The sequence below is a fragment of the Podarcis erhardii genome (assembly GCF_964252035.2).
Source record: "Podarcis erhardii genome assembly, chromosome: 9".
In the NCBI taxonomy this organism is placed as follows: domain Eukaryota; kingdom Metazoa; phylum Chordata; class Lepidosauria; order Squamata; family Lacertidae; genus Podarcis; species Podarcis erhardii.
This window is the reverse complement of record NC_138512.1, coordinates 41505028-41532042: the sequence shown is the minus strand read 5'-3', so window position 1 is coordinate 41532042 and position 27015 is coordinate 41505028. Positions and strand designations below refer to the sequence as shown.

Below are 27015 nucleotides of genomic sequence, written 5' to 3'. Positions count from 1 at the left end.
GAATGAATTTTTATTGGAATAATCACATCTCCACAGGGTTTATCACAGAGACAGATCAGTGTACTACTCAAAACAATAGGCTGGGTACAGATCTAACAATATGCAGGCCATTATATAAAGCAGAAAAGTGGGTTATATTTGTCATCCAACTCATTAAAAAGCAGGGAACACAGAGACCACGGAAGGGCATATTTGTCAGCTGTAGGCCTTTGTTTAAAAATACTGTAAACTGCATGTGTGACACATTCCCTTTTGCATTAATAAAGTGTGTATAAATGAGGTGCACACGCTTAGGTAATCAATGGGTGAATAACTGCCAAAAAAATTCAGATGAATTGTCATTTCTGTCAATTGTTAGGAGGTGTGATGGTCTTTAATCTTGCATCAATCTCAATGTGTGCCAGTAGCACAATAGAGGAGATGCTCTGCTGAGATCAGAGCAGCTTTGCCCTCTATTCCCAGCGTACAAATACATTGTGTTTGCAGATGGGCATCCGATTGCTGCACTACCTCCATGATTTCCCAAAGCTCATTCCCACAAATGGATGAAATAAGCAGCTATGTGTTCTTTTGCTGTCTCCCTTTGCCCTCTGTACATTAGCATGTAATCCAGGGAAGAAATAACATTTTTTCAATCACTTTCAGACATTCAATTACAGGGCAAGCAGACAGCTGCAGAAGCCAGGGCAGCTCAGGTCCCGCTGAAAACCCCTGACAATTTCAACTTCATTCGTAACCCACACTACTTTATTAGCAAGGATTACTTCTTAATCCTATTGCCATTGTCAAGATTATATAATTAAACTCCCCTTTCACCTCTATTACAGTATGAATGTATTAGCAGAAGCAACAAATGTAGAAGGGGGTGGAGAAGAGGAGGGCATGGACTGGATGCTCTTGCAGGGGTGTTGAAGAACAGGTTCATTGAGAGCCTCTCTATTAAATTATGTTGCTGTTTTACTGATTGGTGCAGTGCTTTGACAGTAGACTATATTTCCATGCTTAGTTTTTATTATAAGGCACCAAACAGATGATGCAATAGGTAATGAACTGAAATAGAGATTTTTAGATTTTTGCGCATAAATAAAAATGAATAAGCCCCCATTTCCACTTCTTCCAGCAAAACAGAATTTAAACACAAGGGAGATTCTTGTTTTGGGAGCGGACCAAGTGATATATACCTAGACCCAAAATTCTACACTATTCATTCCCAGATTGCAATTCCAGTCCAGTGAATAGGGGGCTTGGCTATAAAACTCTAAAGCAGAAAAACATTGTTTTGTTCAGTTTGCAACTAAGCCAATCTATTATGGTAAGAATAACCTGTTTCTCAGTTTAAAAAAAAAAAAGTAGTAAATGAAGGTTTAGACTTACACAAAGGAGGCTGGCAGAACAATTAGCTTAAAAGAATTACGGAATGATTGCCTTTGATACAGAGAGGTATTTTGCATTTGAACAAATACTTGTTCAGATTGCCTTCTTGTTCCAATGCGCCGTAACACTAGTGTCAATGAGGTGGGAGGGGGGAAGCTAGCATAATCTACTTTTGTACAGGATCTGGCCTGACCTTTCATTCATATATATATATATATCCAGCTAAAATTAATAATTTGTGGCAATATAAAGGTCATTTCCCCTATTCAGAAATTTATCTTCATTAATACAGTTATGGGAAAGAGCCACCCGTCCCATGTCTCCCCCCCCCCCCTTGCAGAGAAGATGTTGCCAAGGAGGAGGTAAAGGAGTAAGGGGAGGGGGAACCAAGTCGGAAGGAGCAGGTAATAGACAGCTGAAGTTACCAGTTAAGTTCTCCAGTTCCTTCTCTTCGATGGATGACAAGGTATCATCGTCGCCTTCCAGGAGAATTTCGCTCTCAGAGTTCTGATTTCCTAAAGCCTGACTCTTGATGGACTGCTTTCCTTTAACAAGTACATCTTCATCTGGAGCTGAAATGAAAGAGAAACGCGGCTGTCTATCAACTCGGAGAGGCAACAGTTACGGGAAAGGAAGGTCGGGGAGGGGGGCGAGGAATAACCTTGCTTATTGCACACATGCCGGAGACTCAAGCAAAGAGGGGCTCAGCTGGGAATAAATCCGCCAGCCAGCCGCCTCTAACCCACGCTGGTTGGGAAGCGAGTGAGCCGGCAGAGCTACTTGTAAACCGATTAACACAGCCAGGACTGAGAGCTTTTAGCCCTACTTACGTGATATTTGAAACAAGCACCCCCCCTTCCAGTATTTTTAATTTTTTTACTACAACAACAACAAATATCCCCACCCACAACAATACAGTAATAATAATAAACCACAACTCACCCTGATAGCAAATTTATACCTCTATAAATTAAATCAAAATGGGGATTTTAGGAAAAGGGAACGAACTAGTTGGGTGCGTCTCAAGAAACCAAGACTGCAAGTCTATACTAGGCAGCAAGCCCCGTCGGAGTCAGTGGACCTGCTTCCGGGGGGGGGGGCATGAATGACCCCCAGCTGTAAAATGTGATCGAGCATTCTTATGTGGGGAGGGGATGCGATCCATAAACCAGCAAAGCAAGACTTTTGGCGTAAATTCAGCACTTCTGATTAACTCAGGAAGGAAGGAAGCATTTGGTGGGGTTGTCGAATTTTATTTTATTTTATTTTTGCCCCAACCACTTTGGTTTAACTGCTCTATGGCTAGGACTATTCTTTATTCAGGGGGAGCCAATTCAGACCTCGGTGGAGCCGAGACACAGCAACGCCTTCCACATCACTCCAAACTCACACCGATTCTTCCGTCTGAGGACTTAATACAGATTCCCACAGCTGCCTCGGGCGCTTCTCGGGCCGGCCAAGGAGCTGCCTTGCTGCCGGCTGCCAGCTCCTGGAACGGGTTCCTTCGCCTTGCTGCCCTCGAAGCCCGAGAACGTGATGGCTTCGTCCGACGGGGGCTCCGGCCGCACTGCTGCCCCCGCCGCGCCCTCTAGGCTAGCCCGCCGGTCACGTCCTCAAGGGACGTCCCTCGCTGCTCTCTGGCTGGGAAGCCCCGGGCAAAATGCAGCCGGACTCCCAAGGCGGCCCCGAGCCACAAACAACCCGCTGCCACCAGCCGTGGAGGGGCTGCTCCAAAGGGTAGGCGAGTAGCGTCCTTCGCGCACTGGCCCGAGGGAAGCCCCTTCGGACGCGCGGGACTACAGCATACCTGCGACACAGGGCGATCCTGTGCCTTATTTACCTGTGAGTAACCCCCACTGCACACAGGTCTGCCTTCGGAGTCAGTACGAGAGGACGGCGCCGTTAAGGGGAAATCGCATAGGCCAGCTTTTGGGGGGGGGGGCGTGCACAGTTGGCGAAGCTTCCTTTAAGGAATCTTGGAAAGTTCTTTTCTGCGCAATAAAACTTGGAAACAGGGGTGCCAACTTGTATGAAAAATGGGGAAGGAGTAGCCCTTACAAGACGCGGCGCATGCACAACATTTGAAGAAAAATGGGGAAGGAGTAGCTCTTACAAGACGCGGCGCATGCACAACATTTGAACAGACCATCAATCTTTTTTTGAGGGGAGGCCCCCTCAAATGTTTTATTGGGGGGGGGGCGCGAATGGACCTCGGCCCCTGGGCATTTGCTCCTATGCTTGGAAAGGTAGGAGAGCTACGTGGCTCAAGGCTGGGGAACCAGATTACGTCTCCCAGCTCTACTCCGAGGGAAGCTGATCGTGTTAGGACGTCGTCCTAGGACCTTCACTCGCTCGCTTTGCGCTTAGACAGCGAGCAGGATCCAGCAAATCCACACTAAGCCCCCCTTTTTTTTAGCCTCTCCTCTTTGAAGCTTCGAAAAGGTGCACCTGCATCACGGCGAGAGGCAGCAAGGCAATCTCTCAGCAGGGCGCCACTGTTTGCCCTGAATGTTTCTCTTTTGGGGGGGGGGGGAGTGAAGGGCAAGCGGGAAAAAAGACCCACACCATGGTAGAACTGAACCAGCCTTTCCAAATTCCAAATAACTCTACGCCAAAGCTGAACAGACTTTTTTCTTCTTTTGTCTAGCGCGCATTTTCTACGGAAACTTCGTCCGATAAAAGCTACTTCGAGCAACAACCTCGGCCGTACCTTTTGTATCTTTGTGTTACACAGAGTCAGGCCAACTTTTTCAAACAAGGAAGGGGGATTTATAGTTCTTCCCCTCCCCCCTTTTTTAACCAGAACATGTCTGCACAATAACAACAAAAATCAGAGTAGCTGTTTTTATCTCACTTTATATATATATAAAAAGGGCTCAAAGTCTTAAGGCAGAAGGAACCGTCGATAATTTTACGAAATCAGCTCCGGGCTGCAGAAGCTGAGCTCTTTTATTTATTTTATTTTTAGCAGGGGGGGGGGGCTCCAGTGGTCCCTCTCCAATATGCGCTACCGGTTTGTATTTTTTCCAAAAAGAAAAAAAAGATCGTCAACAATCCTGTGCAGAACGAGAAATGCCAGACTGCCACATGATTTGAAATGCTCAGACGGCGACATGGAGAGAGCCAGAGCCCCTCTGCCTGTTTACTCAGCACCGCTGAATTCATTGACACTTGCGGGCGAGGCAGCGCGCGCAGGAGGACTCCAGCCTTTTAGAGAGCGCAAGTGAATGATATGTCCAGAGAGGCTACCAGGCGCTTCAGCATCGACGGGGACTTTCCCTCGCACCAATAAAGGGACGAGTCCTCTAGACGCACACGCACTCCCTGGAGTACAGACGAATAGATTTGGCTATGCGCGCTCTGGCAGGAGGGGAGGAGGAGGGTAGCTTTTCAACACACACACACACACACACACACACACACACACACACACACACACACCATCCCCTTCTCTATAGCGGGAGCGCCAACGCCAGTCCTCCAGCACAGGAAGTCACTCTAGACTTACACAGAAGCTTGCACCTTCAAAGGATGCGGGAGGTGAACGGAAAGGTTATCAGCGTTAAGAGATCTGTGAATTTTTAAACACTACAGGGGCTCAAGCTAGTGGAGAGTGCTTGGGTTACCAAGGCTGCAATCCTATGGACGCTTAATTAATTGGAAGTCAACCATCTTCAATCCAGTGCCATTTACTTCGGACTAAGTACAAGGCTGCAATCTGATTGCATTTACCAGGAAAGAAAGCCCAACTGAACCAGGGTCTTACTTCTGTGCAAACGCTTGACAGACTGGGCTGAATTTACAGCAAGCTTGTACTCTCTCATCCCAACAACACCGAATCCAGCATAATCTCAGACTCTCCAACCAAAACCAGAATATTTTTAATGTAACATATTCTAATCAAAGGTACATGGCAGGAATGCAACGATGACTATCAATACCAACTCTTTTAAAATGCATAAACCCACTGTGTGTTTATTTATTTGGGCTAAATGCATCTTGAGTTTCAGGAGAACGCCACACACACTCCTATTCTGTTCCAAACTATGCTGTCTTTCTATGTTTAAATGCATTTTCTTCTTATTTTAAACTGACAAGAAGAAACAGATAGGAGGCAGCAATTCACTACTTATCTCACTATTACTCTCCATGTTGCAGCTGGAGAACATAGGAAATGTATTCAGATTTCTATTACTCAAAAGAGCTGCAAACTTGTGCATAATTTTGGGTAGCCTTAAAAGCAACATATTGGACTATGTCTCCTTTTGGAATCATGCCAAACACATCCCGGCTAGCCAGTTTCAACACGTTGCTCATTACTTTTTGATTATTGCCATACATGGCTTGAGGTTCCAGGGGCTTATTTTTAAAAAACCTTTAATCTGCAAACATTTACAGAGGAAAGCAATCCCTAGTGGCCATACATAAAGCTTAATTGTCTCTGTAAACATGTGAACATAAATTTCAAGTAAAACTTTACATTAGCACAATAGGCAAACCAACCATTTGGGTACCTAAGAATTCAGTTTTTAAAAGACAGAAGTTTAATCTGCAATAAAAGGCCATTTTTCATCTCACACATTTTCCTACAAACAAACAGCTTTTAAAATTTATTCGTAAATGTTTGTTTACAGTACTGGTCAAAGGGGAAGAGAATTTTACACACACACACACTTTCTTTTTCTTCGTTCAAATGTACCAGTAGATATAACTAAACAAAACTCTGGTTCTGGAATTATTCAATGAGAGTTGAAAAACCTCTTGTCATGGAAAATATGCAGCTGATATTTAGAAAGGTTTTCCTGTAATTAACTCCCCCTTGAGGATTTTAAGTTAGCAGCAGTAAAATTACCTACAGTATTCTAATACACAACATATGCACTAACATTCAATTCTCAGTGGTCTAATAGCTTTCCGAAGAAGAATTTTATTTTTAATTAAAATAAGATGACTACTACAATAAGCTAAAATAAAACAAAACAGATAATGAACATGTTTATAAATTCTGACAACATGTGTCTGTAGCTTGGTACACAATGCACTTTTAAAATCAGCACTTACATGCAGATGTTTGAGAGTTTCACTTTATTCTGTACTTTGGTGATCTTTCTGTCTTAATTACACTAATGTTCTCATTTAAAATTACTGGTATCTATTTCATTTATTTAAAATTCAGTTTGAAAGTCAAAATGGGTCAATTACAGGAATGTTTCTGGTAAAATTTCTACAGGTGTTGATAATTTTCTCTAGCTTTCTTTTGCCAGAATTTCCCAATAATATAACAGAGGATACTCCTATGTAGTCAATTTACTAGGATACTATTATAGGATGTAAAATACACTGGAAACGCATATGCAAGGGTTCACAATTTTCCCACGTCTATAGGCTTGCTATGGGTAAGTAACTCTAGCAGATTGTGTAAGTATTTTGGAATTCACACTGTTACTGCTCAAGTTCTCATTTATAGCTGGGTGAAGCAAAAGTCTCAACTCATGGCAAGAGCTAACAAGCATCTCATCTGGCATGTTGCATGTTTTGCTATTGTACTCTTTCTTTGAACACCAAGGACCAAGCATACCACCATAAGCATTCTTTTAAAGAACTATTGTTCATTTCAAACATGGTTCATGTACATGGAGCTGTTCTTCAAACTAACCTAAGATGTAAAAGAAAACAACCCTGCGGAGTGCATAAAATTTAGTTCTGGTTCTAGATATGGGTTTAAAATTTATGCCATACAAATGGATGGCACACACCACAAAATGAGCAACAGGGCCCCCAGTATAATAAATATTATATATATGCAAGTAGTATGCGTGTCTAAACACAACTATATACAGTGGTACCTTGGGTTAAGAACTTAATTTGTTCTGGAGGTCTGTTTTTAACCTGAAACTGTTCTTAACCTGAAGCACCACTTTAGATAATGGGGCCTCCTGCTGCCACTGCACCGCTGCTGGACGATTTTTGTTCTCATCCTGAAGCAAAGTTATTAACCCGAGGTAATATTTCTGGGTTAGCAGAGTCTGTAACCTGAAGTATATGTAACCTGAAATGTATGTAACCCAAGGTACCACTGTAATTATTTGCCCAGATGTATTTTATTGTTGCACCCACACTCTGTTCATAGATGCATTGTTATAAATACATGCATGATTCTCACTCTCATGAAGAGATGCTGAAGTATGGGAGCAAGGCAACCTTTCTAGCCAAGCAAAGTATAAAAAGCATTATTTAACAAAACAGCTTCTATGTAATTTGGAATAAAAATCTCCCAAAATAAAGTTTTACAAGACATTGGATTAGATCCTATAGTTTGGTCAATGCAGTGGATTTCATGTGCATGAAACAGGAATTTGCTGACTCCATCTGCAGCCCCCAAACTTGCTTGCGGCAGCCAAATAACCTGTTATAATGGTATGGGATATGATGTGGAGGAGATACAGAGGGACAGGGCTGTTCCAAGCCATGCCCATCGTCCAAAGTGAGCGAAGCAGATACTTGGGATCCAAGCCATAATTTTTGCCATTTGAGATAGCAACAAGCCAAGTCCCTAGTTAGTTCTCTGTGGGGATAAGGGGGGCAGGTTATAGTTCTGCAGACTTCAATATGCAAGCCTTAGTATGATCAAGACCTCAGACTACAGTGATATGCATAGGGACATGCTACATATATAGCATGGTACCCAGCACCCTACTACACAACAATATTGTTTGCCAACAACCTGTCTGGTGATCTGACAGGCTGAAAGTTTTGCTGGAGTATCATATAGTAGATTGTCATATGCAATAGTTGATAGATATCTGAGGAAACAATAGACCTGAAGCAATTGTACCAATGTATTTCCAAGGTAGAATTCTTCAGAACTTAGCCCAAGACAGTCGAGTAAGAACTGAGTAATTTATAGGTCAAAACACCTTCTGAATGACAGTGCTTTCACCTGCTGACATAATTGTGGAAATTAATTCTGGCATTTAAGATAGAAAAGTAGTGACAGATGAGCACATGACTGACATCTGGTGCTTGTATGGGAAGTAGAGTTGAAATGACAGGATGGAGTCCTGTATACTGAGGTGCTGAACAAAGCTTGTTCCAGAACCAGGCTGTGATGAAAGCTTAAATTTCTCACAGTTAACAAAACATTTGTAATTATAAGAGAGGGGTTTCCCCCCCTTTTACTTTATACCAGGGAGCGAGCAACTTGAAGGCCACATTAGGTGCAGTATAGGATATGATTTGGCCTACAATGCAATCTTCCTCAAACCACATCCACCTGCCCGACACCTGATGCCATAGATGACATCTGGTGTGGGGCTGGTGGACACGCAGGTGCATTCTTGGCAAGCAAGGCTTGCTATTGGTGCCCATCATCTGATCAGCAGTGGCAGCGAGCCCTGGCTACAGACTTCTCAAAAAGCACCTCTGCAGAGTAGCTGATACCTGCCCCAAATGGGCTTGCTATAAGACCCAACCAGCTGATTAGAGTTTACAGCAAGCACTGCTAGGATGATATTCCTTTTTATCGCTGACTTGAAATACAGGCAACCTCCATTTTAGGTGCGAACCGATACGTGTGCGATTTCACACACACGCACAGTGCCGAACCAAAAAATATCAGAATAACAGTAACATAATAAAAGACGTCATTAAAGGGTGGGGCAGGGCAGAGGTAGAATGGGGTGTTTCTATTGCACATTATTTCATGAAAGCATGCAATGTCCTGGAACAGAACCCCTGTACAAATCAGGAGTTGCCTGTAAATTCAATTTTTCCTCTTGATTTTTTTTACAAAAGAATTGGTCTTAGTTATTGTATTATATGTTTTGTTTAAATAGTTTTCTAAAGCATTTGAAAATTATATAAATACTGAAAAGTATAAATACTGAAAAATAAATAAATAAGACGCGCTTATTTTCATTAAGCTTCTTCCTGCTGTTCCTTCAAACCTTCCGCAAAAACTACTACATCAGCAAAATCCTTCCTCACCCGCCAACAGGTTCATCTTTTCTGCAACTCATTTTCTGTTCTGATTATTCCTTATCAATCTCTATTTTCTTTCTCCATCAGTCTTCATCATTTATATACCAATACCAATTTAAGTCTTCCGGCACTCATGTTTATTTAGCCCAAAGTACAACACACATGAGGTGCCAGCAGACAGTGTTATAATCCTGACATTTGCAAAATACACAAACAAAAAAGGTAGGGGAAAATATATACGGGGGGGAGAACAAACAACCTTGCCCCATAACAATGTGGCATGGCCAAGTGAAAAAACAGTGACAAACAGGTGGAAGGGGAGAATAGAATATAATGGCTGGATTTGAAGATCAGAGACACCTAGATTGATATGTAGAAAAAGCCATTGTTTGCAGGGGAATCAAAGCTGTTTTGAAATGTCCCCTAGGGATGGAAGAAAGAGTTGCTCATATAAAATCAGAAGTGAGGCTACTGAAATAGTCTGCTCATTCCTGCTTCCAGACCCAATGAAGCACTTATCGCATAACAAAGGGACACAATCCGTCAGCTTACTTGCAAAGGAGTTGCATTTTAAAACATTTTTAAATGTTTTCATCTGTGAGCCAACTCTTATTTTTATCAGAACTCGCAAGCACAGGAAACATGTTGGAATATGTTGAAACAGTTTATTGTAGGGGCCCCACATGTCTAATACCAAGTTCAAGTCTTTGAACAAGCATTTTTATAGAGCCAAAATGTCGCCCAAGCAAAAGATGATGGTATCAGCAGATGCAGAGTAACCCTGAAGTTTGCAGAAGTAAATATTTTTTTAAAAAAATAATAATAATAAAGGGAACAATCCTCCCAAATGAGGACTTAACATATTCATGCCCAAAGACTGAGTGTTGAAAAGGGTGAGGAAAACCCTGAAAAGTAGGTAGAAGGGGAAATGGAATGGAAATGCTTTAGATAATGTAAAAGGGTTGGAGTTCTGCTTCAAAGGCTCACAGGGTTTTCTGAGTTTCTCCCCCAATATAATCAGGATTCTTGTCATGGACTGGCTGGATGCAGAGGACTGGTGGGAGGCACCAGCTGGAGAACCCTTAAGGAAGGAGGGCTCAGAGCCAGGGCATTGGAGGTGGGATGATGATGAGTAGTCAGAGGGAGAAGAGGGAGCAAACTGGGAGGAGGAGGAGGGTGTCAGAAGCAAATGAGGTAACGGAGTTTAGTGGAAGAGGCTGTGGTAAAAGCAGAGGTTGGAGAGGATGGGACCCAAGAGGCAGAGATGAGGCAGGCTGCTGAAGAAGCCAGGAAGTCTCCCCCTCCTGCAACCAGTTCCACTCCCTGCTGGTCTCCCAGAACCAGAAGAGGCATGAAGAGGGTGAAGCAAAAGCAAACAAAGGTGTCAGAGTCTCAGATTGCATGGGAAGGACCTGGGGAAGGAGGAGACTTAGGGAGCCGTGGGAAGGCATGGATCTTCAGTCCTTGCAACTGCCTCAGTGAAGAAATATCTACTGGGAAGAACTGCTGTACTCACTAGGCCTGAGCTGTTTTGTTTCTTTGAATAAAGAGTTAACTTCATTGAAGCTGGGTGAGTTATTGCTGACCTGCTCCTGTCTCACCCACTCCTGACAATTCTGTGTCCACTGCTCAATCCTTATTGAGCTGTCATTGGGGTTTCCCCAGCTCCAAAACACTTTTTGTCTTTCTGCACATCTTTTGAGCCTGCTGATGCCTCCTTCTTGAGCACCGGTGGGTCCATTTTGGCTACATAAGTTGCAGCATTCAGAGAATTGAGTTGAGCTTGTTATTAGTAAATACACTTGGGGCCTACAATAAAGTATTGTAGTCTTGAGTTCTTCTGTTTATGAATCTACCTATGTCACTGTTATATCAGGTGATTGTTATATCAGGTCAGCTCCACCTACTTGTTAAACTCGACCTGAGATGGATGGAGGAAATATTAATTGGTCTGCCGATCTGATATGGTTCCCCACCCCTGAGGTAAGTATGTATGGAACAAGATGAAACTGTTTAGAACCCATGAGGAACACGGCTCCAGTTCAGCTCCTGTATAACACTAACCATTAGCTTTTGTCTCAATACACACATGAACACATGTATCAGAAGGGAAATGAGATAGTCACAAGGCTATTTTTATATTTCATGCAACAAGACTTATATCACCCTGAAAACCAACAGGAACCCTAATGTTAAAGGGAAGGGAATGGAATACAATTTACTGCAGTTTTGTTGTCAAGTTTCACCAAGTTGCTCAATTTTAACAAATCTTGCAATTTCACTGGTGTTTTTGAATATTACAGAAAATCCTATTCTTCCACCTGAACTGTGTACCTTTTTATCAAGAACTAATCTGTTAAGAGTTTTCAAAAGGGTTAAGGTTGTGGAATGTTATAGACAATTCTCTCTCTTTTTTTTCAGTGAATGGTGCTGATTTCTACAAGGCACACCAAGTTTACAACAGATTCTTCTAAAGACTAGTTTCACTGAGTTACAAAATGCAAAAATAAAGTTTGAGCAGTTGCTTTTCCAGATCGACATTTACAAATAACCATTTTGGATGTCCTCCCCCATCCTGGCAACCTGGCCTTTGAAAAATATCCTACAGTCCTTTTTCCCAAGCAATTTAATGTGTGCTTGGGAAGGGCAATTAAATTGTCAGAATTTTTTTTAAAAATGTTTTAAACTAGAAGGTAGCCTGGAGTATAGTCATGGGGTTGATATTGATTGTCTGAACAGAGAACATTAGTCTTCAGGTATTTACTCTGCCACCTCTGCACCAGAGGCTCTCCTTCAAATCAAATCAATCCCTTGAAGAGATGGCTACTGAAATACATAAATGAGGCTGCAACAGAGCTGATTTTTGCTCTCTAGGCATTACTATGTCTTGGTTTCTGATTGTTTTTGAATCTTTCCACTTCTTCCAATTGTAAACTTTAACAGACTGCATCCTCTTGGGTAGGAGCTATGGGAACAGCCCTTTTCCCATTTGAAATCCATTGTAAAACCCACTATTTAAATGGAAACAGGATTACAATTACATCTTATTTTGTTTCAATATTTAATCTGTATAGTGTGAATTCTGCCACAATGCAGAACACCAGTTTTAGTATGAACTATGCTAATTGTGAGATATTAATAATAGACTTGTTTATTTTTATTCTGGATTTATAAGTAAAGCAGTTTACAAGGTAAACTAAAGTAAGCAGAATTTGTAAGTAAAAGGAATCATTCGACAGTGTAACAAAAGAAAACATTCCCCACTGGAAAGACTATCAGCCTGATCCACATCCCACTTCCGCTTAAATACTTGGAATTAAACCAAAGCTGTTCCCCCTTGAACAAAATGGGTATGAATCCAGTTGCTTTGAGATAAATGGATTTTGGAATGGAGTGTATATAATTGAAATAGAATGCTCTGTAATTAATTATTAAAAAGAAACCACAGGACAGAAGAACAGAAGTCCACCAGGAATGTTGGTGACATCCTAAATGCAGGAACATAGATTCAAAAGGAAGGTCACCAGAATTGTAGTTCAGATCATATCTCTATAAGATGTCATACTCATTTATTATCAAAGTGCCATTTTAATAGCAATTCTACATTACCATATACTCCACTGTGGTCCCTCTTGTAAAGGTCCTCCATGCACTAAGTTCCAACATCAGAGGCAGTGTAGAAAAGCATCCTCAGTTAACTGTTTCAGTTTCATGAAACTCCCTAACTCCCTTCCTAAAGGCCAGGCATATCCAAAGTCCCTTTCGGGGGCCTAATCTGGCCCGCCGGTCAATTAAATTCAGTGGCAGTATATGTCCTGGGGTAAAATCCTAAAAAAGCTAAAAAGCTCTTCAACTTGGGGGTAAAATCCTAAGAAAAATCCTCAACAACTTTGGTCAACAACGCATGTTGTTCAGATCATCAAATCTGGCCCTCTTGAAAAAAGTTTGGGCATGCCTGCTATAGACGTCTGCTGAGACACTAGCCTGAATGCATTTTGCAAGGTGCATAACTTCCATTTCAAATGGTCAATTCCTTCCACTTTTTTTTGGCTACACAAACTATATTCAAGTATGTCTTGCTACAATGGAGAACCCTGCTCCACAATCACAGAAATATCTCTAACACATATCCACATACAGCTAGTTCACATGATACTTTTCTCCACGTAGATGGAGGGACTGTATGAAAAAAGAATTTTGTGAACCTGCTCTGACATGTTTTCATTCTGGACAAGTTTATGGTGCCTGGGTTAAAATTCTGTGTGCACTGGGAATCTCTATTTAGTAAAGTCACAATGTTTGATTGGTTAATTCACAGTTTTTAAAACTTTCATGCAACTCTAAGAATCAGAAAGAATTTTTTTAAATTAAAAACCGATTATTTTTAATGCAAATTCTTATAAATACTGCAGATCAGCAACTATATTAAAGAAGACATGTTCCAATGCTAGCTAGGGGATACTCATGTATCATCAAAACAAAGTATCCTTCACGCTTCAGTAACTAATTGGCAACTAACTAATGACTGCCCAGTTGTACAACACAAATCCACTAGTACAATGGAATTTCTAGTTTCTCTCCTCTCCCCTCCAGAACCCACATGCCCCTCTAAATTTGCTCCACAGCCCCCCCCCCAACCCTACAGAACAGATTTGGGAGCAGGGGAAGGAGAAGTCCCAGTGCACAAGCCACATTAGAACCCACCCAGTGTTTTACTCACAGGCAAATGTAATCAATAAACCAATCAATATAATCAACTAAAACTCATAATGAAACAACTAAGCTTTCTTTAACTATGGGGCAACCTTATTATTTAGACTTTCAAGCCACCATCTACAGTTCCTTGTGTTTATGGTTCATTTGAATCTCAAAAGAATTGACATCTACTGTTATAAAAGAAATTAGGGTTTCCTACTAAGTGCACACAAGGAAATGGGTGGCGCTGTGGGTTAAACCACAGAGCCTAGGGCTTGCCAATCAGAAGGTCAGCGGTTCGAATCCCCGCAACAGGGTGAGCTCCCGTTGCTCGGTCCCTGCTCCTGTCAACCTAGCAGTTCGAAAGCACGTCAAAGTGCAAGTAGATAAATAGGAACTGCTCCAGCGGGAAGGTAAACGGCATTTCTGTGCGCTGCTCTGGTTCGCCAGAAGCGGCTTAGTCATGCTGGCCACATGACTCGGAAGCTGTATGCCAGTTCCCTCGGCCAATAAAGCGAGATGAGCGCCGCAACCCCAGAGTCGGCCGCAACTGGACCTAATGGTCAGGGGTCCCTTTACCTTTACTTTACTAAGTGCACACAAGACTTGAACTCACTTTAAGCAGTTTGTTAGATCTCAGCTGCTTCGTTTTATTTTATTTTATTTTTTAAAATATTTGCTTGCTGTTACTTACACTGAGCCCCAAGAATTAGACAGGTCCAAAGAAATAAATAGTTGCCTTAATAGTGTTCTTTACTTTCTCTGATTCAAAAAACTATGTTTAATCTTGATGATGGCAACTGAGATCAGAAGACCTATCACAGGGCTGGTACTTATTCTACTCACTCAACTCCCTTTGAAGCAATTCACTTATTGGACTGTATTATAACTGGTGCATATGGTTGGCCATTTTGTACAATAACTACAGTGAGAAATGACAGATTGTACAGTACATTATTTTTGTCACCTGTACCATTCTACAGAACTTAGCACATTCCCAATGTATGCAACGTAAGAATGTTTGTCACATGTGACTATGACAAACAGTAGTGAAATTTTAGTTTTTAAGACTGTCTGAAAAACAATTTCTGCATTCTTCAGAACTATTATCCAGTTGGATTATTACTACTGTAATATTGCACACTGCATTGCTTTTAACAATAAGGAGACAAATGAATATTAAAAAATGACTAAAATATTAATTGTTCTTTAATATGAATGGTTAAAGTATTTCATAAAGTGTGCAACTGAGCCACATTAGAAAAGTTGAAATTAAATGTTGGCAGTTAATTATTGCAAATATGAGAAGGCGTATCAGCTTTACTAAAGTATCAAGCTTTACTAAAGCTAAGTATATAGAAACAAAGACAATTTGCACTCTTGAAGCCTTTAGTGTACAGTAGAACAAAATATACAAGCAGTTTCAAAGCAGAAGAAGCCTAATTAATTCAACATCTCATTTCTCCCTTTCTTCTTTAGCAGAAGATGAGAGGATCTAAGACCATTGTGATTAGATCACATTATTGACTCTTCCCTGTTTGGTCATTTATTTCAAAGGACTTAAGTCATATTTGGCATTATAGTTGCTGACATATTTGAAGACATTAGTGCAAGAGGTTAAGATGCTTGGCCCAGAACAAACTTTCCAAATTATGTTGCCTTCCTAGACACCCATACAACACTAACATAATTTCAAATAGAAATTACCATTAAAAAAAAAATAGAAAATGTGAGTTAAATTGGAAAATGGGAAAGAACTATTCAATGAGAGTTTGGTAACTTGCCCCCTGCGCCAATATTCACTTCCAAAGTATTTGTAATAATATTAAATCTCAGTTTTAAACTAATTTTCAGTATAATTTGTTTGATTTGGCTCATTTTTATAGGAAAGCATGTAATACATGGTAATACTGAGTTTTAAAATACAGTAATTACAGATAAATAACTACCTTTAAACATAGTATATATTCTTCTAATGTATTTCTGATTTGGAGAATACATGTTCTCTGGTTTGCATTACTTCAATTAAGACAAAATGAGCTAACATGTAGGAGAATTAAACAGGGTTCCTGAAAATATAGTAAGCTCTGTACACAGTCTTCATATTCTGCTGACATTAATTAAAATAATCAGTGGGGTTTTTTTTCAAAGGGAAAATGTGCCTTGCTCATACTGCTACAGTTCATGTAAGGTAATTTGTCACAAAACCATACGAAGGGAATAAAGGAATCTTCTTCTACCTTTGTCTCAAATCACTGCTAAGTTCAGCCTGCTATGCAAAGGATTCGTACAGGGAGATGCCATTAAGATATAATTAGGTCTTGAAATGCACAGGTCAGGGAAAGAAACTTAAGGGACCTCTGAATGTGAGAGTGTTTCACCTCCTCTCAGATGACTGGAGCTTGAAGCTCCATTGCCATGCACTGTACCTGCTGCTATTGTCAAGAAGCAGATTTTACACTGACCATGGTCTATGGCTGTTTTTAACGTCGCTTCAGGATGTGTCGATCCAAGGGGGTTACGCACAAATCGTCGCCGGCGCCGCAAGTCATCTTCCCAGTAGTCAAGGCGCCAGAACTCACGAGGACGACTACAATGAAACAGAGGAACCACATATGTTAGCAATTATCAAACAGCATGGTAGCACTGAATTTCTGCATAAAGCTTTCCTTGTTTGCTCTTTTTCTTTTTCTTTTTCAAAAAAGCACCCTAAGCCCTTTTCTGCGATCTTAAAACTTAGGTATGTCCTTGAAAATAACAATATCACCTTCCAGTCTGAGGAACTCCTTTCCCTCCCCCCCCCCTTGGAAGGTGAAATGAGCACTAAATACATCATTTTGAAATGAATTGCTGACAGTGTGATCAGTTTCCCCACACTCTAGTGGCATGTGCTCCGATTTCAGCCTCATTTCAGCCTCAGCAGGGCACCTTTCTCAGTGACTGCATTTATAAACCAGAATAGGGAACAGGCTATTATAAATATGGTATAGCATTACCTATATTAATCAAAGTCTGTCCCCCTTCATTTTTCTTCCTAATTTGTGCCTTTTTGCACAAAGTCAGTAAATCATACCACAAATTCTTGGTCAAGAAAGTGTTAACTTTAATGAATACTTCTGTTACATGATTATGCATGTGATAATAAAATATTACTCTGTTTAGATGTGCAGGAATTTAATTAAAATAATCTCTTAAAATATTCATTACTTTTAGCCCCTGAGGCTTAGAACAACACAAGAAAATACATTTCGTTTCCATTTCCTGTTTTTAAATAAACCATTCCAGGAGAGTAAAACAGCAATCTATTTTCAAACAAATCTGATTGGATTTCTGTTTTATGTAGCTGCATGTTTCCATTTAATTAAGAACTACATGTTACGGTGCACAATATCGAAGGTATACTTTTTTAAATTTACATTTAGAAAAAGGTTCTCTCACACTTGTTATTTTCCACACTGTATTATTCAAATATGCATAGATCGTTTTAATATGGCTATATATAAATGCCAGTTCCTATCTTGTTATGTGATCATGAGCGAGTGTGCTGTAAAACTGTATATTAACCATTAAAAACTGCAAAAACAGCAAATTCAGGTGCATGTTCATACCTATATATGCAAATACATTGTATTATATGTAAAGTAATAAAGCCTACAGGAATAACACTAGAGATCTACAGCCAACATCTGCATGCTCCAATTACAAAATTAGAATTTTATTTATAAAAGAATGGCTCCTTCAAGAATGGCTCCTCCAAGAATGGCAAACCAACACTACAAACTATAATCTCATTTCTTTTCATGAGCTAATAATCATTGTATATCTGACAACTCTGACAAATTAATAGGTCTGATTAATTTATAGATTACAGATGATTGGACACACAATATCTGTATTCCCTTCTTTAATTATTTAGACTCCAGAAAGAGAAAATATTTTTTGTTAGAGTGAATCTAGCTATCTAAAAGAAGAACTACAAGCCTACTACACAGTTAGAGCCATTAATTCTTTTTAAAGTTCACATTTGATAATAACGCATTGTACAAAAAATAATACATGCAAAATGTGAATTTTCATTAATAAATTCAGTTCAGGTGTCATTTGAATCCATCTTAACTGAATGCTCTGCATTGCATTTTTACTATTTTTAAACATACACAGAATTGAGGAGCTTATTTCCTGCAGAATTTATAAAAGCACAGTTATATGCATAAGAAAAAGCTACATTTGCTCAAAGCGTGATTAATAACTTAAAATTCTCCATTAGCGATTACAAAAAAAGGCAGAACGCAGCTGGCTATGTGTATGCATTTGATAGTCATAGAGCATGGATAGCCACTTCATCATTCTGCCTTCCTTCATTTATCTGTTAAAATTACTATCAAATATCAAGTAGGATAGAGTCGTGAATCACAAACTGCTCCTCATTTTCAGGGGAATGATACAATGAGAGTCTATTCATCAGTATGGCAATCGGCACAAGTAATTAGTCCCTTAGACTGAGATCTCTTGCAAACCTTATTGTATCCAGTGCCACAAACATATGACAATGAAAAGCTAATGGAGGCTTCTAAAATTTGTTAACTGCTTTGGCCATCAATCCTTCCAGTTCTCTGCACTGCAGTATTATGCAAAGATTGTAAATTATTCATGCCATCCATTCATCTTTCTGCACTTTTGATTAAATTAAACAATGCTGTTTTTTCTGGCTGTAATTGCAACATGTGAAGCAGCTATGTCAAAAGTAAGTAAAAGTAGATGCAACTATGCAGCAAGACATGAACAATTTTGGAAAATTCACCATCTTTAGTGCCCCATCCTGCCTCATTAGATGATAGCTCACGTTTGCCTTAATTAGTTAATGTATAATGACACTGAAGTACAGGATGTGTTTTAGGACATCTGCATTAGGAAGAAAAACTGTCCCTGGACACAGAGAATCATTTCTAGAATAGTATAACATTAAAAATAAACACTTTCACTGGATAAGATTTATTAAATGTTGAACCATGAAAGGGAATATCATGAATTCAGTAGCAGGTCAAGTGTTCTTATGAAAATAAGCAAATCAGTTTCAACAGAAGTTGGACAGTATTTCATGAAACAGCCATACCCTTTTACTGCATTTGCCACCACTGGAAGCACACAACCTCAATTCTATTTGGACAATTACTGTATTTTTCGCTCTATAGAACGCACCCAACCATAGGATGCACCTTGTTTTAGAGGAGGAGAACAAGAAATAAAATTCTCCCCCTCTCTGCTCAGCGTCCCTTCAGTGAAGCGGCAGGAGAAATGGAGCCCCTTCCATTTCTCCTCCTGCTTGGCTGAAGAAGCACTGTGCAGCTCTCCTTCTCTGCTGAAGCCAGGAGAGTCTTGCTCTCCCATCTTCAGTGAAAGGAACCTGAAGCCGCTGGAGCGCAGCGGGAACTCGTGCTGCACTCCGAAGGCTTCAGGCGGCTATCCCTGAAGCCTGGAGAGTGGGAGGGGTCGGTGCGCACCAACCCCTGTCGCTCGCCAGGCTTCAGCAAAAGCAACGCGAAGCCTCCGGAGCGCGGAGGGAGCACTTCCTCTGCACTTCGGAGGCTTTGCGTTGCTATCGCTGAAGCCAAGGAGCCTGCATTCGCTCCATAGGACGCACACACATTTCCCCTTAATTTTTGGAAGGGGAAGTGCGTCCTATAGAGCGAAAAATACGGTAAATGACACAAAATTAAACCTCTTGTGTTTACCTGATGATTGTGCATAAAAATAAAAACAGCTAAAATATATGAGTGCTTTCCTTTGTTGTGCTAGATCTGTGGTTATATGTTTTTCTAACAGAGCTATTAAGTTTTACAAAAAGGTTAGATTAGATATTCAGAATGAAAAAGATATTGTGAAGGACTGTGAATTACTGCCAACCTCTTCTAAAGTTTCTCAGTGTCATGTGCTTGCTATGAAATGATGGTCGTGCAACAGAGAGCATCAGCACAACTCCCCTTTACCTGTCTCTCATATCTATGCCTTCTATCTTTGCTTGCAGCTAAATGTTCAGGACCAACACATTGCTCGATAAAACAGAAAGTACAAACCAGCATGAGATGCAAGAGCTTGCATTGGCAAGTAAATGGGAGTCAGTCACTTCTAGGAAGAGAAAGGATTTTTAATCTGGAAGGAAAGTAGTGGACAGACACTTGCCAGAGATGGAAAGGGGTTGGGTACTATCCATAGCAGATTGAGGAACTGGGGAAAGAAAAGAGGTGGTAGCAAGCGAATTGGTTCGTCACTTCTATGCTTAGCCAATATTTTATATTTATTTATGTATTCATAGCCCAATATACTCAATTTTACCACTCTCACGGTGCTCATAAATAATTCAGAGCAATACAACAAGCACACCCCAACATTTCGGCAACAAATTAAAATATATTAAAACAGTATAAAAACACAACAGAAACAGAGTCAAAACCAAGTCAAGCAATATTTAGAAGGCCTTGGAAATTTTAAAAAAGGCCCTTTTCTTACACCAAAATGACACAGGAGTTGGAACCAGATGCCTTGTTGGGTAGAGTGTTCTAGAGATGGGGCACTACAATATGTTTATTTCTGATTTATATCTGATTCAGGTTTCAGATTTAGGAATTATCAATAATTCTTCTCTTTCACAGGAAGACACACACTTCTTTTACAACAACAACAACAACAACAACAACAACAACACTTATACAGTGTGGGTGAACAAGGATATAGAAACAGTCTGCAACTATCAGTGACTACGTGGTAGAGAATCGCAATATTAGTTTCTTGTGGAATTGGTTTTACTTATAAAAGTACAGGAAAGGGACAATGGCTACAGTTGTGTAGGGAGAAAAGAATGGGCAACAAAAAAATGCAGACTAGTCATGAAGTGCACAGATTAGGCTGCTGTTTACTTTGAATCACGCAAAATTTCTGAGAACAACCTAAAATTGTATGACTTTTATGAGGAGTGACCAAACCAAAGCTAGTATTTCACAGAAGTCAGTACAATCCAAAAACATACTGCTGCTGCAATGCCTAAGCTAGAACTGTTGTAAAAGGTAAAACTCTATCTGTGTGAAGCGCAATTTTGCAAAACAGAAAACCAGACAGAAAGTACAGTGCAGTAGCCTTAATAAACCACATGCTGTAATGAAAACAGGAGACTAGTCTGGAGCTCATTTCACAAGATGCCTGTTCAAAAGAAAAACATCTCGTGTTTCCTGGGCTGGAGGTTAAATACATCATGCAGGTAAAATGTTTGCTTATGCCTGGTCATGAGTGTGAGTTTTGTGCTGCTGAAGAAAGTGTCTGACTGACAGCTCTAGAAGTTGAGACTATTAATTATTCTCGTAATAGATTCAGTTATGATTATCATCCAATAAACGTTCTCAAAATGTTACCTTAGGCATATCTGAAAGTATCAGAAGTGCCTAAGGGGATGACGAGATGCTAGAGTAGTAGAACATGTGTACTACTCTACAATGTTTTTACAATATTTTTATATGTACTGTAAGCCACCCAGAGTGGCTGGGGAAACACAGTCAGTGAAGAAGAAGAAGAAGAAAAGTTTGTGCCAATTGACTGCAAAACATAATCCCTTCAAAGCTCAAATGGAGAAAATGGGAATTCTCACTGTGAATTGCTGTTCTCAAGGGGTGGCAGAGAACATGAAGCACCTTTGCGATGCTGCCCCCTCTGGAGATGGAAGGCACTGTCAAAACACTACCCAGAGACAGGAGACAATTTGGGGGTGGGTGAGAAAGCACCCCCTGGACACCTACTTTGGCTAGAACAGCCTCATTTGGGGGGGGAAAGGACCATCCCCCAGTTTGGGAGCTGAGACCAAGAACGGATGGCCAAAGTGGGGTTAGGAATTGGAACAGAAACTACAAGATGCTCAAACGACCTCTTCTACATATGCAGCAGCAGAAGCTGTAAGGAACTATCCCACCCCAAAGTCCCTGGGACCCAAGGCAGGGAGGAATGCCCTCCGGAATCCCAATTTACTGCAAGAATTTCTGTTTTTTAACTGACAGGGAATCCCAAATAACATTATGTACCTTCAGGATGTAGGTGAGCAGTGCCAACTCAGGGAAACAATCCTGAGAATGAGAGATGTCTTAACTCAGGAACTGCACCTTTCTGCCGAAGTGTGCATTCACTTAGGCAGAAACACTGATTTTATAGTGCAGACTGATGCCCACATTGGAGCCTTGCATATATCTAGGAATATGCAGCTTTCCCTAAGGGCCACATAAACAGCTGAACGCCAAAGAGAGTGGGTGGTGATGCTCACTCGGGGTGACTTCTCCAGTGCCTTGTAAGCCTATACTCTGTAAGGCACCTCAATATGGTGCACATAGACATGCTCTTCCTCAAGCCCTTAGGATGCCTCATCTCACCCTTCTTAGCCATGGGGAGGGCCTTCTTCTTGATCTTGGTCTCCACCAAGATCACCTCCAAAGGCTCCCCAAACAGCTACCCCATGTCAAACTTGGAGCTGCTCAACCTGGTCTGGGACACTAGGTTCACCCCTCAGTTCCTTAGCCAAATATTCCACCCTTTCAGGGTGTTTGCTGTCATACTCCTGGCATTAAGGTGGCTGCAAGCCAAACAAAAAGTCTGCCAAAAATGATGTAGATAGGATTATCTTCTTTAAACAGTCATTGAGCAGTTTGGGAGTGTTTGCTGCTCCAAGCTCCAGCCATCTCCTCTGCTCACACATACAAAGACTAGGTGAGGACCCTATGTGAAGGTGGTTCTGCCTACACGCCCCCCAATATATATATATATATTAGGGAGGTTGTGGATGGATCCTCCAAATCAGCTGCAAAGTCAGTATGTCAATGAAAGCTCCCAGGTGAATCAATCCCACACACAGGTAGGCTGCTCCATGCTTCCTCCCTACTGCTGTCCATATCTGGAAATCCCAACCTATTGCATGTGTCCTGGCACCCTAGCTGGGTATGAAGCCCAGAGCTGATGGAAAGTTGATGTCTCACATCTTGGTGGGTGGGACTGACCTCACCCAGGGGCAGGATGCCTGTCTAGGGCTACTGGGCTATGGACTTGGATGAAACAGAGGATTCCTCTGGTAGAGCTGCAAAAGGAGAAGCTAGCATAGTCCTTGAAGTCCCTTTTCCTCTTGCCCTTGAACCTTCTCTACTCTTGTCCCTTCTTTGCTTTGTGTCTCCTCTATTTCCCCAGACATTTTTCTCCCAATGGGTGTTATTTTGAGCCCAAGCAAGAATAAATGGTGAGGGAGAGAGGAAGTCCTTTCCTTCCTATGCATGTTGTGCTTTAAATGACCCACTCATCCAAATACTGTACATCAGCAGCACTATGTATCCCATAATGCATGGTGTGTATCACCCCAATATCCAGCTTGGACATAAGCAAAGAGCACCTTGACAGAAGGTGACCAGAGAAGCAGGCAACTGATTTGGTTTTGGTAAGAGCAAAAAAAAACCCCTTTTGCAATGAATACTAAATGCTATATGAATTATGAATTGTATGAATTATCAAAAGTGTTAATTCCAGAAGTTAGATGGCAAAGCTGCTATTCAGCCTGGTACTACTAAAATCAATCACAAAATGTCATCATGTTAGAAGAAATGACTATTTGTGGAACAAATTCTTGTCTATGGAGAACCACACTTTAATTGTAATTAATTTCCAAGACAAACAGCTGCTAAAATTACAGAAATATTTGAGCACTGCCACAGTCATGGTTTTGACTGAATTTGTTTTGCCCAAAGCAGATTCCTGTACTTCCAAACTGCACTATTGCAAGGTGCATGGTAGGAGGATTTCATAGTCATTTACACTTGTAAAATTATGTTATGGTAACACCTTTTGAAGACACACTTATTTACAAAGGCATTCCTCTGATCTCTCAACCCAAGTCCCCTCATTAAATTATTCGTTTATTGTGTATTTTAATGATGAATGCTTATATTTAAAGGTTTTTTTTATATCTGGTAAGTTCAACAGCAAAAAATAAAAAATAAAAACCACAAGGCTGTCTTTTATAAGTTTGAAGCAATATACTATGAAGGATTTTGGAATTTTAAAGTCTAAGCATCTTTCCTTTCCCCCCCCACTGATTTCAGCAACTGAAAACAAAATAAAATTCTATCTGGATCTTAACTACAAGAGAAATAAATGGTCTGCCTGCCCTCCGTTAGCAATGTATTATGCACTTGATTTTAAATTGAAAGATAAAAGTGCTCAAGTTCCAATAAGGCTTTACTTTGAACATAAATCTAGATGAAATAACATCGAGGTATTAGAGGGCATCATGAGATAAAGCATTCTCTTCTATCTCGTGAACTGAAATGTGTTGTGCTTTCATGCAGATAGAGATGGAGAATACTAACTAAAACCTCAGCCATTTATCAAGCAGTGGCCATAAATAAAGTAGAGGCTACCCATCTCTAGACCATCTTAATGGAAATAGAGTGTTTCATGGTGTAAAACATTTTGTAAGCTTCGCACAATTCTTTTACTGAAGCCTTTAGAGACTATGCAGTTGAATGCAGAACCAACATATAATTATGAGAAAAATAAATTTCCATGCTGTCAAACTAATTTACATAGAACCTTTCAGGTAGTCAACACAGTATTTATTAATAGGTACCAGGGTAAGCACATTTGGCCTCAATCCAATGAACAGATAGGCAGGCTTAATCCCATTGATTTCAATGAATTTAAGCAAACTTAACTCTATTTAAGCCATTATGTATAGACCTTATTTGCAAAATATTGAACCTGCAGTATCTTTTCAAGTGACGTGAAAACAAAGATAAATAAGGCCTGACTGGTTCTCTAGAAAGATTTACTAGAGTACATGCCTAGCAAGAAGAAAAGACAGATCACTTCTTATTGCTACCTACAGCTTCCAACTCTTCGGATGATTTGCCATCAATCCTGGAAAAAGGTGATTCACAACCCAGCTATTCATGTCTTTAGTTTTCACCTTTTAAACTTCACTTAACTTCCATCCCTATGGGTATAAATACTCAGCATCAAACTTCAAACTTCATGCATCTTGTAGGCAAGAACACATGTAATCAAAATTACTATCATAATGAACAAGGAAGACAGAGGCATCCCCTTTTTGGCGCAACAGAATTGACACACTAGTTCTGGAAGATTCTGTGGTGAAAATTTAAGCAGCCTAATTATAAAAATTTTACCAGTACATTGCTTGTACTTTAAGTGCCTTCTGTGTGCAGCACCCATACACGTGTAGTGCAAGACTATTCAATCTGAATCAACTATGCAGCTGTGATATGAAGAAAAGTCCCCCAGCTGGATCAGGTGAAAGGTCCATCTAGTCCAGCATCCTGTTCTCACAGTGACCAACAAGGCACCTATTGGAATCTCATAAGCAGGGCCTGAGAACAAGAGCACTTCCATGCTTGGGATTCCCAGGAACTGGTAGTCAGAGGCATAATGCCTCCCACAGCGGCTAGACCATAGCTAGAGTGGCTAGACACTATTGATAGCCTTGGTCCGCTTCTATAGCCATCCAAGTTGATGGTCATTACTACATGTGTTGCCTGAAGAAGTACCTTCTTTTTTCTGCCTGGAATGTTCCCATGTTTACCTTCTTTGAACTGCCCTGAATTCTAGTATTATGAAAGAGAGAGAAAAACATATCCACTTTCTCCATAACACAGAATGACTCCCCTAGGTTTTTCCTAAATTAAAAGCCCCAAATGTTGTAATCTTTCCTCAAAGGGCACTTGCTCCACCCCCTTGTTCTTTTTAGTTGTCCTTTTCTGAACATATTCCAGCTGCATAATATATTTTAGGATTAAAAGGTAAAGGGACCCCTGACTATTAAGTCCAGTCACAGATGACTCTGGGGTTGCGGCGCTCATCTCGCTTTACTGGCCGAGGGAGCCAGCGTTTGTCTGCAGACAGCTTCTGGGTCACGTGGCCAGCATGACTAAGCTACTTCTGGTGAACCAGAGCTGCGCATGGAAACACTATTTACCTTCCTGCCAGAGTGGTACCTATTTATCTACTTGCACTTGACATGCTTTCAAACTGCTAGGTTGGCAGGAGCTGGGACCAAGCAATGAGAGCTCACCCTGTCGCGGGGATTCGAACCGCCGACCTTCTGATTGGCAAGCCCTAGGCTCTGTGGTTTAGACCACAGTGCCACCCGCATCATATTTTAGGATTATTTTGCCCTAATTTGCATCACTTTACACTTGCTTATACTGAATTGCATTTCCCATTTTACTGCCCATTTGCTCAGTGTGGAGAGAAGCACCTCATAATCCCATGTTCTTTTAACCACCCAGAACAAATTGATATCATCAGCAAACTTTGTTACCTGACTGCTCATCCCTAACTCTAGATAACTCATGAACAAATTATAAAGCACAGTAAAGATCCCTGGGGACTCCACTTCCTGCATCATTCCACGGGTAGAACTGTCCATTTATTCTTATTGATTTTGGGGGTGAAGGGAAGAATGCCAAAAGGTTTGTTTTAGAACAGGAAGAAGTCAGACAGAGGGCTTTCCCCCTGAAGCACAGGCTGGGGCCACAGTTTCCTTTTTCAAGCCCTAATACAGTCCCCATCCACAATTGTACAGCTAGTTCAAAAACAATGACTTCATGTTGTAGTGATTAATTCTTTGTGCATTCATTTTATATGCATAAGGCATTTTTAAATCTGTGAGTCTGTTATAAGGTGTGCCTGTGTACTGCAAACACCCTCTGCAAACAAGTGGTCAAGCTACTTGGTCATAGCTGTCAACTTTTCCCTTTTCTTGCAAGGAATCCTATTCGGAATAAGGGAATTTCACATTCCTCCTAGCACAGCACAGCACCCCCAGCTCAACAACTGGCCGGAGCCCCGCTGAACTACTAATGGGTCGGCGCCTTGCAATCAGATTGGACCGCCTTCACCCCGATAGAGCTCAGGATGAGGTAGTGGTGGAGA

General features: G+C 40.8%; 1 protein-coding gene across 3 annotated transcripts in view; it reads right to left on the bottom strand.

Annotated features, from left to right (window-relative positions):
• Window positions 1-27015, bottom strand: part of LRBA (LPS responsive beige-like anchor protein) — a 367500-nt gene that overhangs the window by 160441 nt on the left and 180044 nt on the right. For all 3 annotated transcript variants that reach the window (XM_081875163.1, XM_081875165.1, XM_081875164.1), the window contains exons 38-39: window positions 16515-16639; window positions 1800-1946 (exon numbers count right to left, since the gene is read on the bottom strand). In XM_081875163.1, the coding sequence (XP_081731289.1) occupies window positions 1800-1946; window positions 16515-16639 (272 nt within the window). The remainder of the gene's footprint in view (window positions 1-1799; window positions 1947-16514; window positions 16640-27015) is intronic.